Source organism: Montipora foliosa, chromosome 6 (assembly GCF_036669935.1).
Source record: "Montipora foliosa isolate CH-2021 chromosome 6, ASM3666993v2, whole genome shotgun sequence".
Lineage (NCBI taxonomy): Eukaryota > Metazoa > Cnidaria > Anthozoa > Scleractinia > Acroporidae > Montipora > Montipora foliosa.
The window spans coordinates 64026157-64044219 of record NC_090874.1 but is presented as its reverse complement, the minus strand read 5'-3'; the positions used below and the strand labels follow the sequence as shown (position 1 = coordinate 64044219).

The window sequence follows — 18063 nt, the reverse complement described above, 5'->3', positions numbered from 1 at the left end:
AGGATTAATTTCACGCGTATTTTCAAAGTTTTTACAAAATTGCCCGTGTCGCGAAGCGATGAAGGCAATTTGGACAACTTTGAAAATACAAGTGAAATTAATCTTTAATTGTACGAGGGCACATTGCCATTACATGTTTATCACATAGAGGGCAAATTTTTTGAGGGAAGCTCAGTCATTCAATGCCGCGACAAATTATTCCATGGCAATTAAAGTAACACGCTTTCATCAGTTCAATAAATCGTTGCTGTCAACAGAAATAGCGCTTAAATTTTATTTTATATGTGGACAAAAAACAGTTTAATCACTGTCAGAATCTGGAAGAAGAGTTCTCTTGTGACTTCGCTTGCTCTGTATAAGCAACTGGTAAACCAATCAAGATCAAGTAACTATGCCCTCTTGATTACCAAAGTACCCTCGTGATTAAGAAAAAAATGCCCTCCGTCTCAGCGAATCAGCATTTAGTAATTTTTCCCGGTATGTGGTAAGAATCATTAACAGATAGACTGACCAGCGGATTGAACCATCGTCTTCCTTGTTTTGCATAATGATCCATTGGCGTATTTGTTGCCAACCAACTCGAGTTGAAAAATACGGAATTTAAGGTTTTATTAAAAATATACCTGTTTGCGATTTAGACCTTCCATTGCTACTCCATTTATTTCCACTATTCTGTCCCCTGATAGAGAAAGATCAATAATCGAATAGAGGCGTAAAAGTAGCTAAAATTGTATTACGTAACAAATAAAAGGTGAGTTCTTTCCTCAATAACTTCTTATCACTAGAAATTGAAAAAAGGAAGGTCAAAAATCTTTGCCTTCCCACTTGTTGGCTTGTTTGTCGCTTCCTTCGTTAAAGTAGTTCCTGTTTTTCTTTCAACATTCTTCCCTAGATTTATTAATTTATCTTCTAGAATTTTAATCCTTTTTTAGATCTATTAATTAGCAGAGGCCGGATCTTGTCGTGTAATTGTTCCAATTATGTTTTATCACCTGCTTGCAGTGAAAACCTGAGAAAATTTTGCGGGCAAATTATTAATCGCTGTACTAGGTTAGAATTGTCCCTCAGTTTTCGTTTCGAACCTGATAAATTCATTTTCAAACAATTAAGCTCAGCTATGCGGGTTTTCTCTGAAATATATCCTAAGTAGAGTAGATTTTTCTAGTTACATCTTCTCGATCTTAAAGTTGGGTGGAACATGTAGAAATTCATAATATTTAAAGAAAACTCCAAAGTAATAAAAGACCCGAGGATCAACAGATCACCTGATTCGTCGACTTAGAAGTTATTTTGACCAATCAACGAAACAATACTGTTGAATAAGCATTATGATTGGGTATTCTTCGAGGTATAAGTTGATTGAAAAATAACAAAGTCTTCTTTGCATATTCAATTCATCCAATCAATTTCTTGAAATGAGAAGATAAGCTACAATCTGTGAATATATTTTTCATTGCTGCAACTCAGTTGGCCCCGTTTTCAGTCCACGAAACGTAAAAGCGAGAAAAAAATTAAAACTAATGGGAAAGGACCCACGCACACTTCTAGAAACTGGGGATGATACTTCAAGGTAAGTTATTTTCTTATTCATTCTGATGTATCCCCTTTCTGGTTAATTAGTTTTCCTTTCAACACTATACGTTTATTGAGAGGAAAAGAATATTCCTGTTCAAAGTTATGGAACTTGAGAGAAGTGAGAATTTTCTTAGATACCCACCGTTTCGAATTTTCCCTGAGGCCTCAGCAGCTCCTCCTGGTAATAGCGATTTCACATAAATTCCATCAAGTTCTGGCCCACCCTTGAAAATATAACATGCATGTGCGCAGTTAGTAACAAAACCTTGAAAACTAAGGAGCGCATTTCAACATAAATTTGAAGTGGGCAAAAAGCGAAGCTAGTTTTATAAGTTGTCGATACTACTAAGTCAAAACAGTTTTAAAAATCACCGTTTCGATGACCGCCACAAATATTTGACGCTCGCAGGATTTCTTGACTGTTTAAGGTTTGAGAATACATTGGTTTGTAAGAAGAACCAGTTATTTCGAGATATTAGAGACATTGTTACGGACTCAACTCAAAGATATTTTCCTTATTATGCCTCAAGATATGATTAATTTATACCGTGCAAAAACGAATTGAAATTAAGAAAGCTCTCCCGGTCAATGGACCCCTGCCGATGAGAAAGGAACTCTGGCGTTTTCAAATTACAGTTTCTTGGAAAACAGAGAAAAATATTTTCCTTGTATGTCATTAGGGAGGAAAAAATATTTAATTTAATTACGCTTTTTTGTCACTCGCTGGAAAGAATCACTGTGCAAATCGGACTAAAAATAAGGCCTTTTTCGTAGTTATATTGTGCTGCATGCTAGAATATTATTTGAAGTTCTCGACGCTGTTATTGAGTTCACAACACATTCTCTCAATTATTCAAAGCTTAGATGCGACAATCTGTCACCTGTACCAGGCATCACTCGATAATTGTCGCAAAATTGTCCGAACTAAAAACAAAGTTGATTTGAGGAGGCAAAGATTCAAATAAATTATAGTTGATGCATTCGTCAATTTGGCGGAACTTTATAGAATGGGGAACGTCATTTGGCTTATCTATTTGGATGCGATAAAATACCTTTAGACGACATTTGCATTCATCTTTTCGTTTTTTGTGTTTTGCCTTCATTTGATCATGTCTCTGATATGGCGAAATTCCATGGGACACGTACTCAAACAAAAGTGTTTTCATTAATCGAAAGGACGCTATTGATTTTATGAATTGTACGTCAATTGTGAGAATTGTTTCAGTGGTCTCTAAGGAGAATATGATAAATTAAATTACACAAAATTTTATTCTGGTCAATAAAGTTTTTGTAATAAATTAGTTAAAAGCAACACGACAGAAATCGAACGAAATTGAAATTATTTGTCTATGATTTTAAACACCGTTCAAACGAAATGAGTTGTCGAACATGTCAAGGTTCCAAATTTGAATCATCGATCTTATTTGGAATTGCCTTGTTCCGACAGCGTTCAATAGTTTATGAATAATCATTTTGTGGAGAAAATCATATTAAACCGAAACGGACGGAAAGTAGGGCAAAAATTATTGCGATAAGAGTTAAACGCCATGTGTGGGTTCTGAAAAGAGAACTTGGCACAGTCTTACCGTGACGTTAAGACCGAAACTTCCATTCAGTTTTGGAATTTCGATTGGAATGAAGTCCTGAAACAAACACAAGAATTAATGGACTAAAAGATTGAATGTGAAAACCCTTGTACTAAATTTAACACTTATTTTGCAGGTTAACCAACTGCCGAGAATTTGACGAGCACTTTAATGAAAGTCTAAGACATTTATGTCAGTACTGCTACGCACAAGCAATAGCCTGTAAAAGTGTCAACCGCTTGTTTAAATCAGTAATAATAGAAGAGATATCTTTTCACTGACTCGAAATCCGGTCCATGGCTTAACAACTGTATTACGTAAGTAATTTTCGGGATACGACAACTCAACTATCTCCTTCGAGACTACAAGGAGAGTCAAGAGTAAATTCACTTTTGTTAGTGTTTAAACTTAACTTTGCAATTTGAAGCGAACAGCAATTCGTTGCATTTTGTTTAGTCCAACCTCATCTTTTGCCTGTTGGTTATTTTTTTGTTATATCCAGTTTTTTAAAAAAAAATCTTTTAATCCAGGACTAGTTCCCAGAGAGGGTTAAAATAAGTGTCCATTGTAAAAAGAAGGAAAACAAACAAATGGCTAAGACTCTCTGTTTGGTTAAAAGGCATCAAGTCGATGCCAATGTTTTGAATATTTTCCTCGATTACTGACTCAAAGGAATTCACTTAAAGGGATTTACTTTCTGTACGGGCGAATTCAGCAGTCTCGGGAAACTGAACTGGAAACATTGTGGGAGACAAACCAATGTTACATTAAGTTTATTTTCATTTTGTTCAGTTGTAGGTCATGACATCAATAAACTAATAGCGTAGCTTCTGTAATTCTTGTTCACTTTCTAATTGCTAAGTTTATCGGCTGTTATACAAGCTTTTGTTAAGAAAAGCCAGCTCTGAAAGTTAAGAATTGAAGCTGGGCTATTATGTATTTGTAACTTAATGCGAGCAGTCTTGTAAACTGAATTACCCTTTGTATAACTAACTTGTTATTATTCAATATCTGTCTCAGTTAGATATTACTGACTCAAAATTGTATTTTATAACTTGTATGAAGGTCAGATGAATAGATATCAATAAACACACCGCGTGTATTAACAACGTGGTCTGAATTTAAGTGAGTATATTAATGGCGTAGCTTTGTCATGTTATGGTAATACTTCTTGGACTAGCTTTGAGTTGTCTACTACTATCCAAATAAAAGACTTGGGTATTTATGAGGAAGGCATCAACTTAAATTTCTCTCTAGCAAGAATGTCACCCCAACAGAATTACAAGAAAAAACAAAGCATTATACTGTCCCTTCCTGGAGTGGTTATCTTTTCAAAAATTAGCTTGGCGGATAGCAGAGGGAACCACTAAGACTGTACATTCTGAAACGGCACTTGTTTCAAATCAGTGGGGAGTTCCGTTTTGTTATGACACACATGACCATGGGCAGCCGTGATTCTCATTACGATTTAATGCAGCAAAATTTTCACCTTGTCACATTACACAGTGGTTTCTTTTTTATTTTGGGTTGAGGTATCGATCGAGGATTCCTTTACTTCTCGATCTCTTTGTTCCTCCTGTTTAACATCTTCATCCGTTGGGGAACTTTTCTCCAAGCCCTCGTCCACGGTGGATTTACTTTTTGTGTCCTCTGTCGTTATAAGTTGCTTTTTATCTTCAATATCTTCATCATGTACCTTTGCGTGTTCATCGTCCCATTTTTCCATTGTATCATTCTCTAACGACTTATCGATGGCATCATCCTCTGAAGCCTTGTCATTTCCATCATCCTCTAATGTCTTATCTTTTTTATTATCCTCCAAAGGCTTATCATTTTTTGCAAATACACTTAAGGCACGAAAAATACTAAATCTACTTCCCAATTCGCCGCTTTCTTTCTTACCCTTTTCGATATTGCTTCCCTCCTTGGTTTCAAAGTCTGACACCTGTCCCTGAGAGACGGGTTCCCCAGAATGTTCCCCTAAGGGTAATTCCCCATGGGTTAACTCCACGCAAACACCCGTTTGGCTGTTTGGAGAATCCCGTAGTAATAAACTCTCCAGTTCTTCCCGCACGGATTCAATTTCCCCTGGATTGAAGGACCCCGATGTAATTTCACTGAATTCGGAATCCAAATCACTTTCACAGCAAGACGATTCCGCTTCATCTGGTTGCTTTGATTGGGAAAAAGTGGTTGAGGGAGAAAACAGAAATGATTGAATCTTTCGGAAAAACCCAACCACATTGGAATCATCATTTTCCGGGACTTTTTGCTCTGGGAAATTTAACAGCGTTGAGTGTTCGTCCAAGCCGGAGGGATTTTCTCCTTGAAACATTCCTTGATTCCCCTCTCCGGGCTGCTTCTCTAAATTATCACCCGTTGGAAACTGATGATCGCCCACGGAGGTTTTTCCATCTTTGTTAGTTAGATAGGCATGCTCGTCTCGCTTCCCCTGAAAACTTCCAAAGAAGCTAAAGGCACTCATAGATAACTTGTTTCGCGGGGCACTTTCCGTAATCTGAGGGGACGCAATTGTTGAGGTCGCCTTCCTTAAATCTTTCGGTTCTTCCATAGAGGTTTGACTCCCACCCTTGTCAAGCGAAGCACTTTCACTGATCATCATTTTCTTCCTCATAGCGCGTTTCCTTATTTGAGCAGACACCGCAGCGGGATTGACCCCAAATGGCTGACCCCAAGCTAGTGTATCGCTACTATTGTGTTTATCTAAAGGAAGCGATGTGACGGATTTCGTCTTTTCTATACTTAAAGTACTCACTGAAACTATGTCTTCAATCTGGTGGCTTTTACCGGGTACAAATTGCTGATGCACGGAGGAGCATTGCGATTCTAGTGACGGCTGGCGTTGCATCATGGGCTGCATCTGCTGATGTCTGTTCGGTTGATAGAAGGCAGACGTAGACTGAGATCCAGGCAATGCTGGCTTCCCGTTCGGAGTTGCAGGGGCGGCGACGCAGCTCTCGATTAACATGGTACAGACATAAGGTGCGGTCCGTAGAATGTTAACAGCCTGAAAAAGAAAAATTAAAAAGTCACATCTTTGAGTGGTTCAAAGCGTTTTCGCCACGAAAACACTAAGCAATCAAACCAACGAAGAATGGTCAATCATAACAGTGAGAGGGTAACTTTCCAACATTTAGAAATTTGAAACACTGAACTAACATCACCGTTAAATGTCAAAGTTGTAAATCGTTTACCTCTTGTCTCGATAAACCCTCCAGACTCTGGCCGTTTATTTCTAGGATTCTATCACCTGCAAAGTACGAAGTCGGTTAAAACAATCACTCAGTCACTCAGTCCAGAGGATAAGCTATACTTCACGTTAAACGTTGAGCAGAGTTTTCGTTCAAGCCTTTACTTAAATGCGCTTATAGTGTGCATATTCACGGTTACGTGAGGAAGTACTGAAATCTTTGCTCGGATTGAAACTGTTGGATATTAACGATGAAATGATATATGAATGCAATGATCATAGCTTCACTTGTTGCATACTAGTTAGTGACGGTGGTGGGGGGGGGGACTTGAAGAGTCTATTTTATCAAATAGACTTCGGAAAAGAGAGTAAGTCAAGCCATGCATGGTGTGCAAAGCCCTGCAGACCTTTTTTTTAGATCTCTACAACGAATGCGCGCAGTTATGTAGGGAAAAGACACACCGTGAGAGAAGAGACCAGCTTACCTATGTTGATTTTGCCGCTTAGCGATGCTGGGCCTTCAGGAGCCATCGTCTTGACATAAATTCCACCCAACTCAATACCACCCTATGCGATGAAATAAGAGAGTGATGATGAGTCTTTATAAAGGACAAAAATTGAAATATGACCAGCAAGGATGGCGCAGTGGTGAGAGCACTCGCCTGCCACCAATGTGGCCGGACTGGTACTTGGTTTCACATGTGAAAAGGAAAGGAAAGGAAAGGAAACTAGATCTTTTTCATGAAGTGTCTAGTCGTTCTAGCACTGGAGCACTAATTGGGGACACTTAAAACTGAAACACAAATTTGGGTTGGGTTTGTTGGTTCTTTACTCTGCTCCGAGTGGTTTTTACCCAGGTACTACACAGTGTCCTCCTCAATTAATGCTTTTAGACTAGTGCTACATACAGTTGACTCTTAAATGAAATTCATATAGTACTCTTTTGGACAAGTACTCACAATTATGTTGAGTCCAAGACTTCCGTCGACCTTCTGCAGCTGAACAGGGTGAACGCTGACCTGGATTCGAAAAGTCCAGAGTAAAAAGAATTACCGAGGAAAAGAGAGAAGAGGTTGATCTCGAAATTCATGGTACTCACTGCATCAAATGACAAACATTGACTATTCACTTGGATTGTCTCCACTTCAGTGATTTTAAAGTGCTACTATGGTCAAAAAATCGCTTCTTTTTTTTTTTTTTCTTCAGATTTTGCAAGTGTGACGGCTTAACACTTGACTGGCAAAATTTTGAGCTTTGATTATTATCCAAAGGCTCTTTACTTTGAGTGTAAGTTCTGGATTTCACGAGACGCCAGTACTCACGTTCCAAACTGACCATTTGGACCTCAGAGGGTTGGATCTAGGAAAAGTGACGACGTCATTCACTCACAAGCTTAAAATTTCAGGGTGTAAACGCAGCTTATTATAAATGCAAAACACGAGTTTTAAAGTCTGAAAGCCCGAGACTCCCGTGCTACATATTAATTCATCCGCGGAAACGCATTTTAACGTCATTTTCACCTCGATCCAGCTGTCTCGAGATTTTAAAGTTAAAATAAATAAGAAGGTTTCTTTTTTTAAAATCAAGGCTTAAAACCTGGCTCAGCTAGTGTTTTGCTAACATAGTTTTGAAATCCAAAGGAAAATAAAAACTGAATTTTTGGTCATTTTTGTGTTGCTTCTCACCCTGCCCAGAGATATCCTCTATAGGGCTCACCTCAAGTTCTTCTTGTGTATTATAACTGCACAAGATGTTATTTATTCTTATCGTTAAGGTGAGGTATCTGGGATAGTTGCCCATTTTTTTCTATCCAACTACTCAGCCACATTATAGCCAACAACTCGGCTACAAACGCAGCCGATCGTACGCTGGCTTAACTCGACATAGAAAACAAATTCATGGTGCAATTAGATGAAACATGCAAACTACTTTAATAAGACCATCTGTTCCTCCCTGTGCCAGGTCAACATTCTTGAAATTTGTTCCCAGGCGGTTCAGACTAACCATTCACAAATGTTCAAACGACTTCATCGAGTGGATTATAGCGAACAGGCAGGCTACATACAAACCTGTAACGACTGGTCTTCTTGTTTTGGGCCTGCTGATCCATTCAAATGTATTGCCGGCCCTATTCCAGGTGGCTGTATAACTGCTGAGTCTTGGGCTTGGTTAGGTTTGGCTTCTTCTGTGGGTACTGGCATATCTCCTGCTACGGAATCGGTCTCGTCTGTTTTCACGACACCATTCATTCGTACGACTGAAACGTTTCAAAACAATGCGGAAGTGGACACATTCAAACAAAATTAAAACGAAACTGTATAGTTTGATTACAGGATTTGTTGAATACTCCCCGCCCATGCATGGACAAAAAATGAAAGTCATGTATGTGAACTGCAGATATGAAGTTATTTTCCAAGCGATAGATCTACGCTGTTGATGAAAAAATTTAAACAAGTTGTTAATCAGCCTGAAAAAGAAAAATTCAGGTTCAAACAGGACTCGAACCCATGACCACGCGATAACGGCCATTCCACCTGCTTCAAGGACTGATGACTGATGTACGAGTTCGTTCTATATCAAGCAACAGGTGAGGGGACTCATTGATAAAGACTCCAAGAGTTTGTCGTCCAAAATAAACGAAGCGTTCATAAAGTTCTTTGCAGTAGTAAGAATTTACTAATTGTCAGATATTAACACTGAAACGAGGATAGAAAGGGTTGATCAAACCGTGAAGGAATGTACGTTGTATTTACCAATATTTCGAAAGTGTGTTACATGCAGGTTCTGTTTTATCAGGCCCCAGTTGTTCAAAGGGTGGATAACGCTATCCACCGGATAAATCACTAACCATTGGATAGCGCAATTGGTTTCGCTATGACTTATCTACTGGATAATGATTTATCCGGTGGATAGCGCTATCCACCAGTTGAATAACTGGGACCAGGTTGTTACTTGTGTCACCATGCCGAAAGAAAGGCAGTGCCGTTCGAAATATTGGTAGCATGATTCAAAAGATATTCCTTCACTGTTTGATCTCTTCTCGTTAAAAATATTTGCACACTGATTAGATCCTTCACCAGGATCCGGTGCTTGTTCTTTTTTGTTACGTTGGTCCTTGCAGCTACAATTTACTTAAATATTCTTACCTCCATCGTCTTTTGGATATTCTTTAAGATTAGACAGTCTCATTCCCATCATCATTTGGAACTTGTAGAAGGATGTACACATTTTAAGCAAATACCTTGACCTTTATAAAACAAAGGAAAATAAAAACTGAATTTTTTGGTCATCGTAGCAGCACCGTGTTCAAATATTGGAGGTGGCGCCTTTGTGTTGGTTCTCGACTCTGCCCAGAGATATCAGAGATGTATTATAACTGTACAAGACGTCATTTATTCTTATCATTAAGGTGAGGTATCTGGGATAGTTGCCCATTTTTTTCTATCCAACTACTCAGCCACATTCCAGCCAACAACTCAGCTACAAACGCAGCCGATCGTACGCTGGCTTAACTCAACATAGAAAACAAATTCGTGGTGCAATTAGATGAAATATGCAAACCACTTTAAAAAGACCATCTGTTCCTCCCTTTTAAATGGAAAATCAGAAACATGAATTAAAAGAAAGGTTCAGTGTTAGCAAGTTGGCTTAGACCAAATGTTTATAAATACAGTGTCATAGGATCTCTGATTACTGAGTAAATAAAACAAAAAAACCCAAACTCTTTAAGCTTAGTGCATGGTGTTTTAAGAAAATGATGCGAAAAGTAAGTAAAACCATTTTTTGTTTTTTTTCCCAGCAAAGGATTAAGCTTATAAAACTGGAAATGCCTCTATCCCTTAGAAACCATGACGCGACGTTGTTCCCGCTAGACATATCAGATACACACGACAAAACAAAGGAAAACCAAATAGTGAATTCTTCGAGAGATCTTAGAGCTTTAAACCGTGGCTCAGAAGATAAATGTGTTACAAAGTGTCCTTCGAATTCGAACAGTGACAAATGTTAATTTTCTTGGGTTATCTCGATAGTAATTTCATTTAAGTTTCTAGAAGGAATAGTAATAAATTAATTTATGCTTAGTAAACCAAAAAATGTCATCTTCAACTTTTTCAGGCAGAAATGTACATCTCATACTCTACTAAATACCTAACAACTAAACATTTTACCAAAGGTAGAGTAGTTGTAAATCTTGTAAATTCTGGACAGGTTTGTGCTCTAAAGGATAATAAACGCTGACCGTTTTTTAGAGTAAACGATGATATGTGATTATCAGTTAAGTTACTTTAGAAACGGAAACTTTTTCACAAAAAATTTAAAGCGGAGGAGTTTCGCATGTTGTTATGCTTTGACTTTGACTATGACGTCTGTTGTTGCGGACGTTGAGAGAAACTGGCTTCCTTTTGGAATTGGAGAGATTGGATATTTTTTAATGAAATTCACAAATTCCGGCCCTTTCCCTTACTCTCTCCGTCTCTCTCATTTGCCGATATTTTTTTTTCGGTAAAACTAAACTTACTTTTTGTAGCTACAGGTGTATAGCACCAATTTAGATGTTTCTGGATCACCGTGTGCCTCAATATAAAATCGACGCCTCTGAAATAGAAATAAATGGGTACATGGACAAAAATATGAAAATAAATGAAATCAGAAATGGTGGCTAACCCAGAATACGTCCATGAGAGACCCTTGAATTGTAAAGAGAAACATTACATCTGCTTGATCTATTACTTCATCTTTTCAAATCGTCTGAGTTGATAACCTGCGAGCAGTTGGTTTCTCCTACGCTTCCCGAGAGAAACCACTGCGAGCAACCGTTAGTCTCTTTGAGTGTGCGGCCGTCCAGCGCCAAGGACGAATAAATTAAATTTAAACTGGTAAAATTGTTTTGGCGCTTGCGCGTGCGTTCAGCTACGTAACTGCTGCGTTTGGACGAGCCTGCTGTGTAGTGATTTCCCGCGAAATAACGCGAATTGACGTCAAATACATCAAGTGAGGTGTGACGTACTTCGAACATCAAAGGGTTGCTCGCAGTGGTTTCTCTCTCGGGGAGCGTAGGAGAAACCAATTGCTCTCAAGGTATCTGAGTGACTGACTTACAATCGCGCTGAATGGCATCTTTTGAGAACAAAACAACTTTCAACCAAGCGAGCCTATGGAACTCACACAGGGTAGGGCATTTGAAGGAATTGTTAAAAATTGATCGAGTTAGAGGAGGTGCATGGTAGAGTGATATTGTCTAGTACAAGCTTAAACACAGAACTATGTTTATCAGCTGGGCTGATATGGTAAATTAACCACGGTAGAGAAATTTGAACGCTGACTTTTCCAGCGTTAGCTCTTCGTCAGAGCGGAGATATTCGCTCTGACCAAGGGCTAACGCAAGAAACGTCAGCTTTCAAATTTCTTCACGATGGTCAATTGACAATATAAACTCAGTTGATGAACCCAGTTTTGTGTTTCACTTCCCCACCGACCCAGCAACACAGGCTCTTTAGAAGCTAAACCCCTTTATCCAGGCTTAACCAAGTCAACTGCTTGGAAAAAATTTATAGGTCAGTAAATCTGAATTCGCTCTTCCCTTGTCTCTAAATTCTTTTAATCACTGACTGTTTGCTTAAAAATTGTGCATGTTAAGACGAAAAGGAACTTTTAAAAAATAAAATACCGTGTTCATCGCACTCAAAGAAGACACCAGTGGTCAACGAACTGCGTTAACACTTACATGAAATGCCATCCTCTTGATGTTTTGCCAAGGATGGCGAAAGGTTGGACTCTTGACGATTCCTCTTTCCTTTCAGAAAAAAAGACAATAACTTATGCTTTAATTTTGGATGTAGCTATAGGGTTCTTTACATGCTGCGGTTGATGTTCAGACACTGAAGTATTTTACTCCCTTAACGAGGCATTCCCCTAACACAGGAGTTGTTCTCTCCATGAGACCAAAACACTTACCTCGTAAACAATGAGACCTCGAACACTTATGCCCAAGCTGAATCCGCCTCTCTTGTCCTTCTTGTACTACAAAATGAAGTATGACATATTTTTAAAAATACAAAACAACAACATCTTTCTGAAATACGCGCAAGTCAATTATACCTGGGGTCTACGGTGGGGATACTCATTTAGGATGTCTTGTAGCTTTTCTTAAAACGTCTGCATGTCGCTCCTGACTCCCCTTTGTAAGTTTGTCTGGCGTCACGTGACCCTTTTTTGGTTTTTTTCTTGTCAGGAGCAAAGATTTCAAGTACTACTGAGTATTATAATCAATTTGGAGCCGAATAGTTCGGTGAGAACTTAGAGTCATTTGTTGTCGCTTACGCAGGAACATTGTGACCGTTGAAATCCGAATTTTGTTTTAATAGAAAACTTGGCGCCTACTCAGGCCAAGACGTTCACTTGATTTTGGAGAGAACATTTGATACGTTGTCGTTACAGAGTTATTGCGTTTTAGTACGATATAGATGACAAGGTAGTAGTGCAAGTTTGAATATACCCAGGGTAGAGTTTTCGACGTTTAACGAATGAAGTGTCGAGCTACGAGTTGGTCCTGATTCGTAGTGACAACGTCTTTAAATTATAGATCGATGTAAGAGCATATGTTTTCAATGAAAGCAAGTGACTGTAACCTTGAGTAATTTAACAGGGATTATATCATAACCAAATTAATGCACGCGCTCTGATGTTAGTCAGCTATGGTTTATTGTGTCAGTAAACTGTAAAAGCAACAGACCACAAGCTTCTGTGGTTTAGAGGCATGATAAACCACTTGGGATGTTGGAGGAACACTCGAAGAATTCGTAAATCACTCACCTGCGGCTCGTGATTTACGATTCTTCTCATGTTATTCCAACATCTCGCGTGGTTTTCAGTCTAAAAACCATAGAAACTTTTGAAACGTTTTGATTAAAAAAAAAAATCTTTAAGAAATTACCAGCGGGGAGGGATTGGTGTAGTTAGTTTTTAATGTACATTGTGTTGGTTGGGTTGGGTGGGTGATACATCTCGTAGGGGATGTTCTATTGTGTTCTCACCTGCCTTTGTCGGCAAATTGATTAAATAAATAAATAAATAAATAAATAATAAAACTTGTGATCTATTGCTTAAATAGGGCCCACTCTACTGAAAAACAAAGCGTGCGTATAATTCGAGAAATACAGGAATAACTATATAACCACTATACAGCATTTCACATCTGACAAAAGCAAACAAATGATGAGCTGACTTACTTTGGACACTTTGTTGAATATAATTCCATACTCCTGCAGTTTTTGTGCTTCCTGGTGTTTATGAAAACAATATATTAACGACAACAAAGCACAAGTCAAGGTTTGCTCAGACGGATGTATGTGGATGTCATATCGAAGACAGCAAATGAAATTTGAAATATGACTGTTAAATTATGGATACGCAATATTGAATTATACAAGTCGATTATTGGATGAAAAAAGCAGCAAAGCAGTAAATGGTGGCGGAAATGTGCTATCTTTTCTTGAGTTGCTCTACGAAGAAAGATATACAAACCTTCAAGTATTCTATTTCCGCTTGCGCATCACTCAGACCAGTGTGCGTCTTGTGCATCGACGGAAGCTGCTTCTTGATGGATGACGCTGTTAGCTTGGCGATCGCCTTGCAATAAGGATGCAATAAGGACGACATTAGCACTTTATAAAACCATGATATATACCATGACCTTAGTAATTTGAACCCGTGGCCGGTCACCCTTTGCAATCGACCAGTTTGCGCGTTTTGGGGGCGGTCGCCACATGATGCTTTCTCCGCCTTTAGATTTATTTCGATGGATGCGTTTGTTGTGATGGATAATCAGCCTTTCCCCCCCCCCCCCCCCCCCTTCCCCCAAAAAATTGCTTTTATTCTCTCACTTTAAAACAACGTAAGTTTTTTGTGACCGACTTGTATTCAGTTCGAAGCTCTAAGGGGCTTCTTATATATAGGAGGATGAAGAACCTTGCGCAGAAAGGATCCTAGAGATTGCAGGAACAATGAATCGCCTCTTCTATCTACAGAAGGTTCGATTGGGGTTTTGATTCATATTTGATAAAACGAAGATGTTGAATGCCAGGCCCCCGCCATGTTTATTTTTCTTTCTGTTCCTTGTTCTCTTGGATCTTCTAAGTGCTGGAATTTTCCTTCCACTAGGATTTGTCAGCTAGTAAGATCATATTGCTTAGAGAATCTTAGAACTATGGCCAAGTTCAACGTTTTCTTTTTTTTTTTTTTTTTTTTTTGCATGTTAACTTAAACCATTGTTTCCTAGGAGTGAGACTTAACAGATTTTACTATGTCTAACGCCAGACGCGGTTCAGGAATCAAAAGGTTATCACTGTAATGCAAAATCATATGCCACTAAGATGGTTCAACTTGTTGGATCTTCCTAGTGCTGATATATTCCTTCCACTTTATAAACAAGCATCCCCCCATAAAACTGTAAATTCACATTCTTCGTAATCTCACCATCAGACAACGAAATTTGTAACATAAGTTATGCACAACTTACCCGCTGCGGAAGATAGTGTTCTGGGACAAAGTAATCGGTTCCATGCAGATTCTGATTGTAGTCACCAACTTCAGCTTGCAGGGCATATGAAGCTAAAAGCATGGCTGTTTCCTCGTGGACGTAAATTCCCCCTTCCAAAACATCCTTTCGTAACTGCAGATAGTATAAGTGTCTTGTGGATTGTTGTCTAGGATAGAATAATGTATCATTAACAGAACTGAGACATTTTCCATATTGAATATCCTCAAATGCGCTTTATGTCAATGAGTAGGGAAAACGTCAAACATTTCAGTCGGACCAAAAGTTAAATGCTGAAAATCGAACGTCCAAAGAGGCAACGAGTTGGCTGTGTACAGGACTTGGAGGACTGGAATAAAATTCACAACCAGTGGAAAGAAATTCATTCAGTAGTCATTGCAAGACTTGAAAAATCTAGAGCCATTTCGTCTCCTTGGAAACTGACGCCAAAAAGATTTAATACTTGATATTAAAAACTTACTGCAAGAGACAAATATTTTCCACGTAGTACTTGACCCGGAAGAATATAGTGAAAACTAGCGAGGAGTTGCAAGATACCTAAATGGAAAAAAAGAATGAGAAAGTGTCAACGACAATAAAATGTAGCACTCTTGGTATCAAAAGAACTCAATGGGAAAAAATACTATAGAGTATGAGCATGGGCTGATGAACGCCTGGATTTTCATTTTTGGTTTATTATATCTCTCAGATAGTACGCGCGCCGCTAATTTAGCGGGCCATTCCACAGTACAGTCCACTCAGTTTGAAGCTTTGATGCAACATTTGCAAGCAAGCTTTTCGTGTGATTTGTGTGAAATAGAAGTTTGCGAAACTATCTGACTCTTGCAATCAACTATTTCTAAAAGCCAATAATATTTACTCGTTTCTTAGATTTTACAGTTGAACGTTCCGCTGGCTTGACGTCAACTAGTTTCCTTTCCTGCCCGCTTTATTACCTCACAGATATAATAACTGAATATCTCACTACTGTAACTTACGGATCCTCGTTTTTTCCCGTCGATTTATTTCCTTAACTCAGGGGCACCCAACGGAACCTTTCGTTAAATTAACTGTTCGGAAGGCCTTTAATCGCCAAGGATTTTCTTTGGGGAGTTTTCACATCGAACTTTCGTGATCTGAAAAAGTTTATGTCTGTTTCTTTCTGATTGATAAAAAAGTTCTCGTGAGTAACGAAAAAAGGCCAGCTACGAGTTTCGGAAAGAATACAATACCTAAGATTTTCGTGAAGTAGACAAAAATGCCGCAGTAAATTCGAGAAGCTTCACGTTCCCAAGAATAACCCAACAAAAATGAACCTATAATGTTTTAAAAGCACTCCGAATAGCTTAGAACAGCGTTTTAAAAGCACTTGAGAGAAACCTGTCGCTAGGTGCTCCTGTTAACTTACAGTACCTCGAACTCGTTTAGTAAGGGATATTTATTTCAGCCGTCTATTGCTTCGAAAGTCAAGACTGTCACAACAATTTTTATAGTTTGAGCCACGCATCCGTTCGCCAAACGAAGTTAACGAGTTCAAGTCTCACCAGCCCTTTAGCGAGTAGAGCATTTTGCGGTAACTTATCGCTTGAAGTCAGAGCAATAACGAATAAAATATCTTTTGGGAAGTTTAAACGGTAAGTCAACTTACGTCATCCTTCCATAAGTGCGGAGCAAACTTTGCTAGTTTAGACAGCTTTTCATTAAAATCAAGGAATTCGTGCTCTCCATCTGTAAGAATAAGCATTATTGTGTTTTCAATTGCCATGAGTAAGACCAAAACCAAGTAGTTCCTTAAGCTGATTGCAAACGATGAAGCAGCCAATAAAAGGGGCGACCAATTCACAGTGGAAAAGAAATGCAGATACGTCGACAATGTCATTCAAAATTTCAATGTCTCGCATTTTCATTAACAGAGGACATTTTCGTAGATCGATGGACACATTACATGTAGTTCACTGTACCCTTGTACGTTAGAGGCTGTAACAGTACAAAGTTTCAAATTCACAAAAATGTGAACTTTTGAGGATGCCAAATTTCACGAAGACAGTTTAGTTTCAAATGACAAGTATATTGAATTGTATTATGCTAAAGAAGCGATGACTCTCACACTTATTTCGTGGATAGCAACCTCGCGCAAGCACTCATAACTCAAAGATTGCACATTGCACGTTCAACACTTCTCAGTTTCAGATACCGATGACTAGTATGTCGGACGAGATTTCTCAGTCACCCACAGCATGCAAGTTGCCTTTTTGCCAACGAGCCAACCGAACCAAGACACGATTCTTTTGTCACCGGTTTGCACAAAAATGGCTCTAAACTGAGTTTTACCTTTGATGATCATAAGACCAAAAAATGTGGTCTCTGTGACCCCAAGATGGTCAGTAATGATGTTGTATAAGTCCTGTCCAGTGGCTTGCGCCTAAAATGAAAGAATACCAATGAAAGTCGAATCTGTTTAAATAGCCCAGTGATATATTTACAGTGACAATTTCCCGCGTTTTGAGATCATAGGGATTGTTTGAAAGTTTAGAAACCCTCACCTGAACCCTGACATTAAGCCTTTCCCCATTAAGCAAGACGACGTTGATCAATTTGTCACCCTCGCCGATCTGTAGAATAACAAAAAGGTAGTTTGGCCTTCAAGCTCTTAAAGTTGAAACCAGAATGGTTACAATTGTGTGTCCCGCACATTTGCGACAGTCGCTGCAACATGTTTGACGTTGGGAGTAGTTCTCCGCAAACAACCTAGTAACGGTGGAAAACTCGCAACCGATAAATCAAGCAACAAAATCAATATGAAGTAGAAATATAATATAAATATATTAAACAATAGGCAAAGAATAGTGTGGTGTCAACGAAACAAGACGAAGAAACAGCACCTCATAACATCAAAGTGAAATATTGACGACTTCATCTTACTTTCAAATCTCAAAACTGAACCGAAACGTAGTAATTCCGTGCACCCTGTTGAACGTTCCAAACACATATTGGCATGTTAACTGTGTAAAATGCCGTAAATTTACACGTTTTACACAAATGGGAAAAGGTACGTGCACCTGAAGAAAACTGGAAACGTGTTTTGGATACTAACAAAAGGCCTCTGCAAAGACGCACAAGGGATTGAAGCAATCGAGGGAAGAAGATGGAAGTCC

The 18063-nt window shown here is 38.7% G+C and overlaps 2 protein-coding genes across 6 annotated transcripts in view; both read right to left on the bottom strand.

Annotated features, from left to right (window-relative positions):
- The window catches only part of LOC138008130 (tyrosine-protein phosphatase non-receptor type 13-like), a 44743-nt gene that overhangs the window by 5999 nt on the left and 20681 nt on the right, over positions 1-18063 (bottom strand). For all 5 annotated transcript variants that reach the window (XM_068855348.1, XM_068855349.1, XM_068855347.1 and 2 more), the window contains 19 exons: positions 17452-17520; positions 17240-17330; positions 16557-16636; positions 15390-15466; positions 14891-15077; positions 13897-14001; positions 13602-13652; positions 12328-12393; positions 12098-12166; positions 10892-10968; positions 9519-9619; positions 8442-8629; positions 7332-7391; positions 6858-6939; positions 6377-6432; positions 5938-6189; positions 3162-3218; positions 1718-1799; positions 624-679 (listed from right to left, as the gene is read on the bottom strand). In XM_068855348.1, the coding sequence (XP_068711449.1) occupies positions 624-679; positions 1718-1799; positions 3162-3218; positions 5938-6189; positions 6377-6432; positions 6858-6939; positions 7332-7391; positions 8442-8629; positions 9519-9619; positions 10892-10968; positions 12098-12166; positions 12328-12393; positions 13602-13652; positions 13897-14001; positions 14891-15077; positions 15390-15466; positions 16557-16636; positions 17240-17330; positions 17452-17520 (1806 nt within the window). The remainder of the gene's footprint in view (positions 1-623; positions 680-1717; positions 1800-3161; positions 3219-5937; positions 6190-6376; positions 6433-6857; positions 6940-7331; positions 7392-8441; positions 8630-9518; positions 9620-10891; positions 10969-12097; positions 12167-12327; positions 12394-13601; positions 13653-13896; positions 14002-14890; positions 15078-15389; positions 15467-16556; positions 16637-17239; positions 17331-17451; positions 17521-18063) is intronic.
- LOC138008132 (17S U2 SnRNP complex component HTATSF1-like) lies at positions 3299-5931 on the bottom strand. Its single transcript, XM_068855352.1, has one exon. The coding sequence runs from the start codon at positions 5794-5796 to the stop codon at positions 4660-4662; it is 1137 nt and encodes a 378-aa protein (XP_068711453.1). The 5' UTR covers positions 5797-5931; the 3' UTR covers positions 3299-4659.

What these genes read in the sequence shown, in the direction of transcription:
- LOC138008132 (XM_068855352.1), bottom strand. Translation starts at nt 5,796, where the DNA reads ATGAGGAAGAAAATGATGATCAGTGAAAGTGCTTCGCTTGACAAGGGT.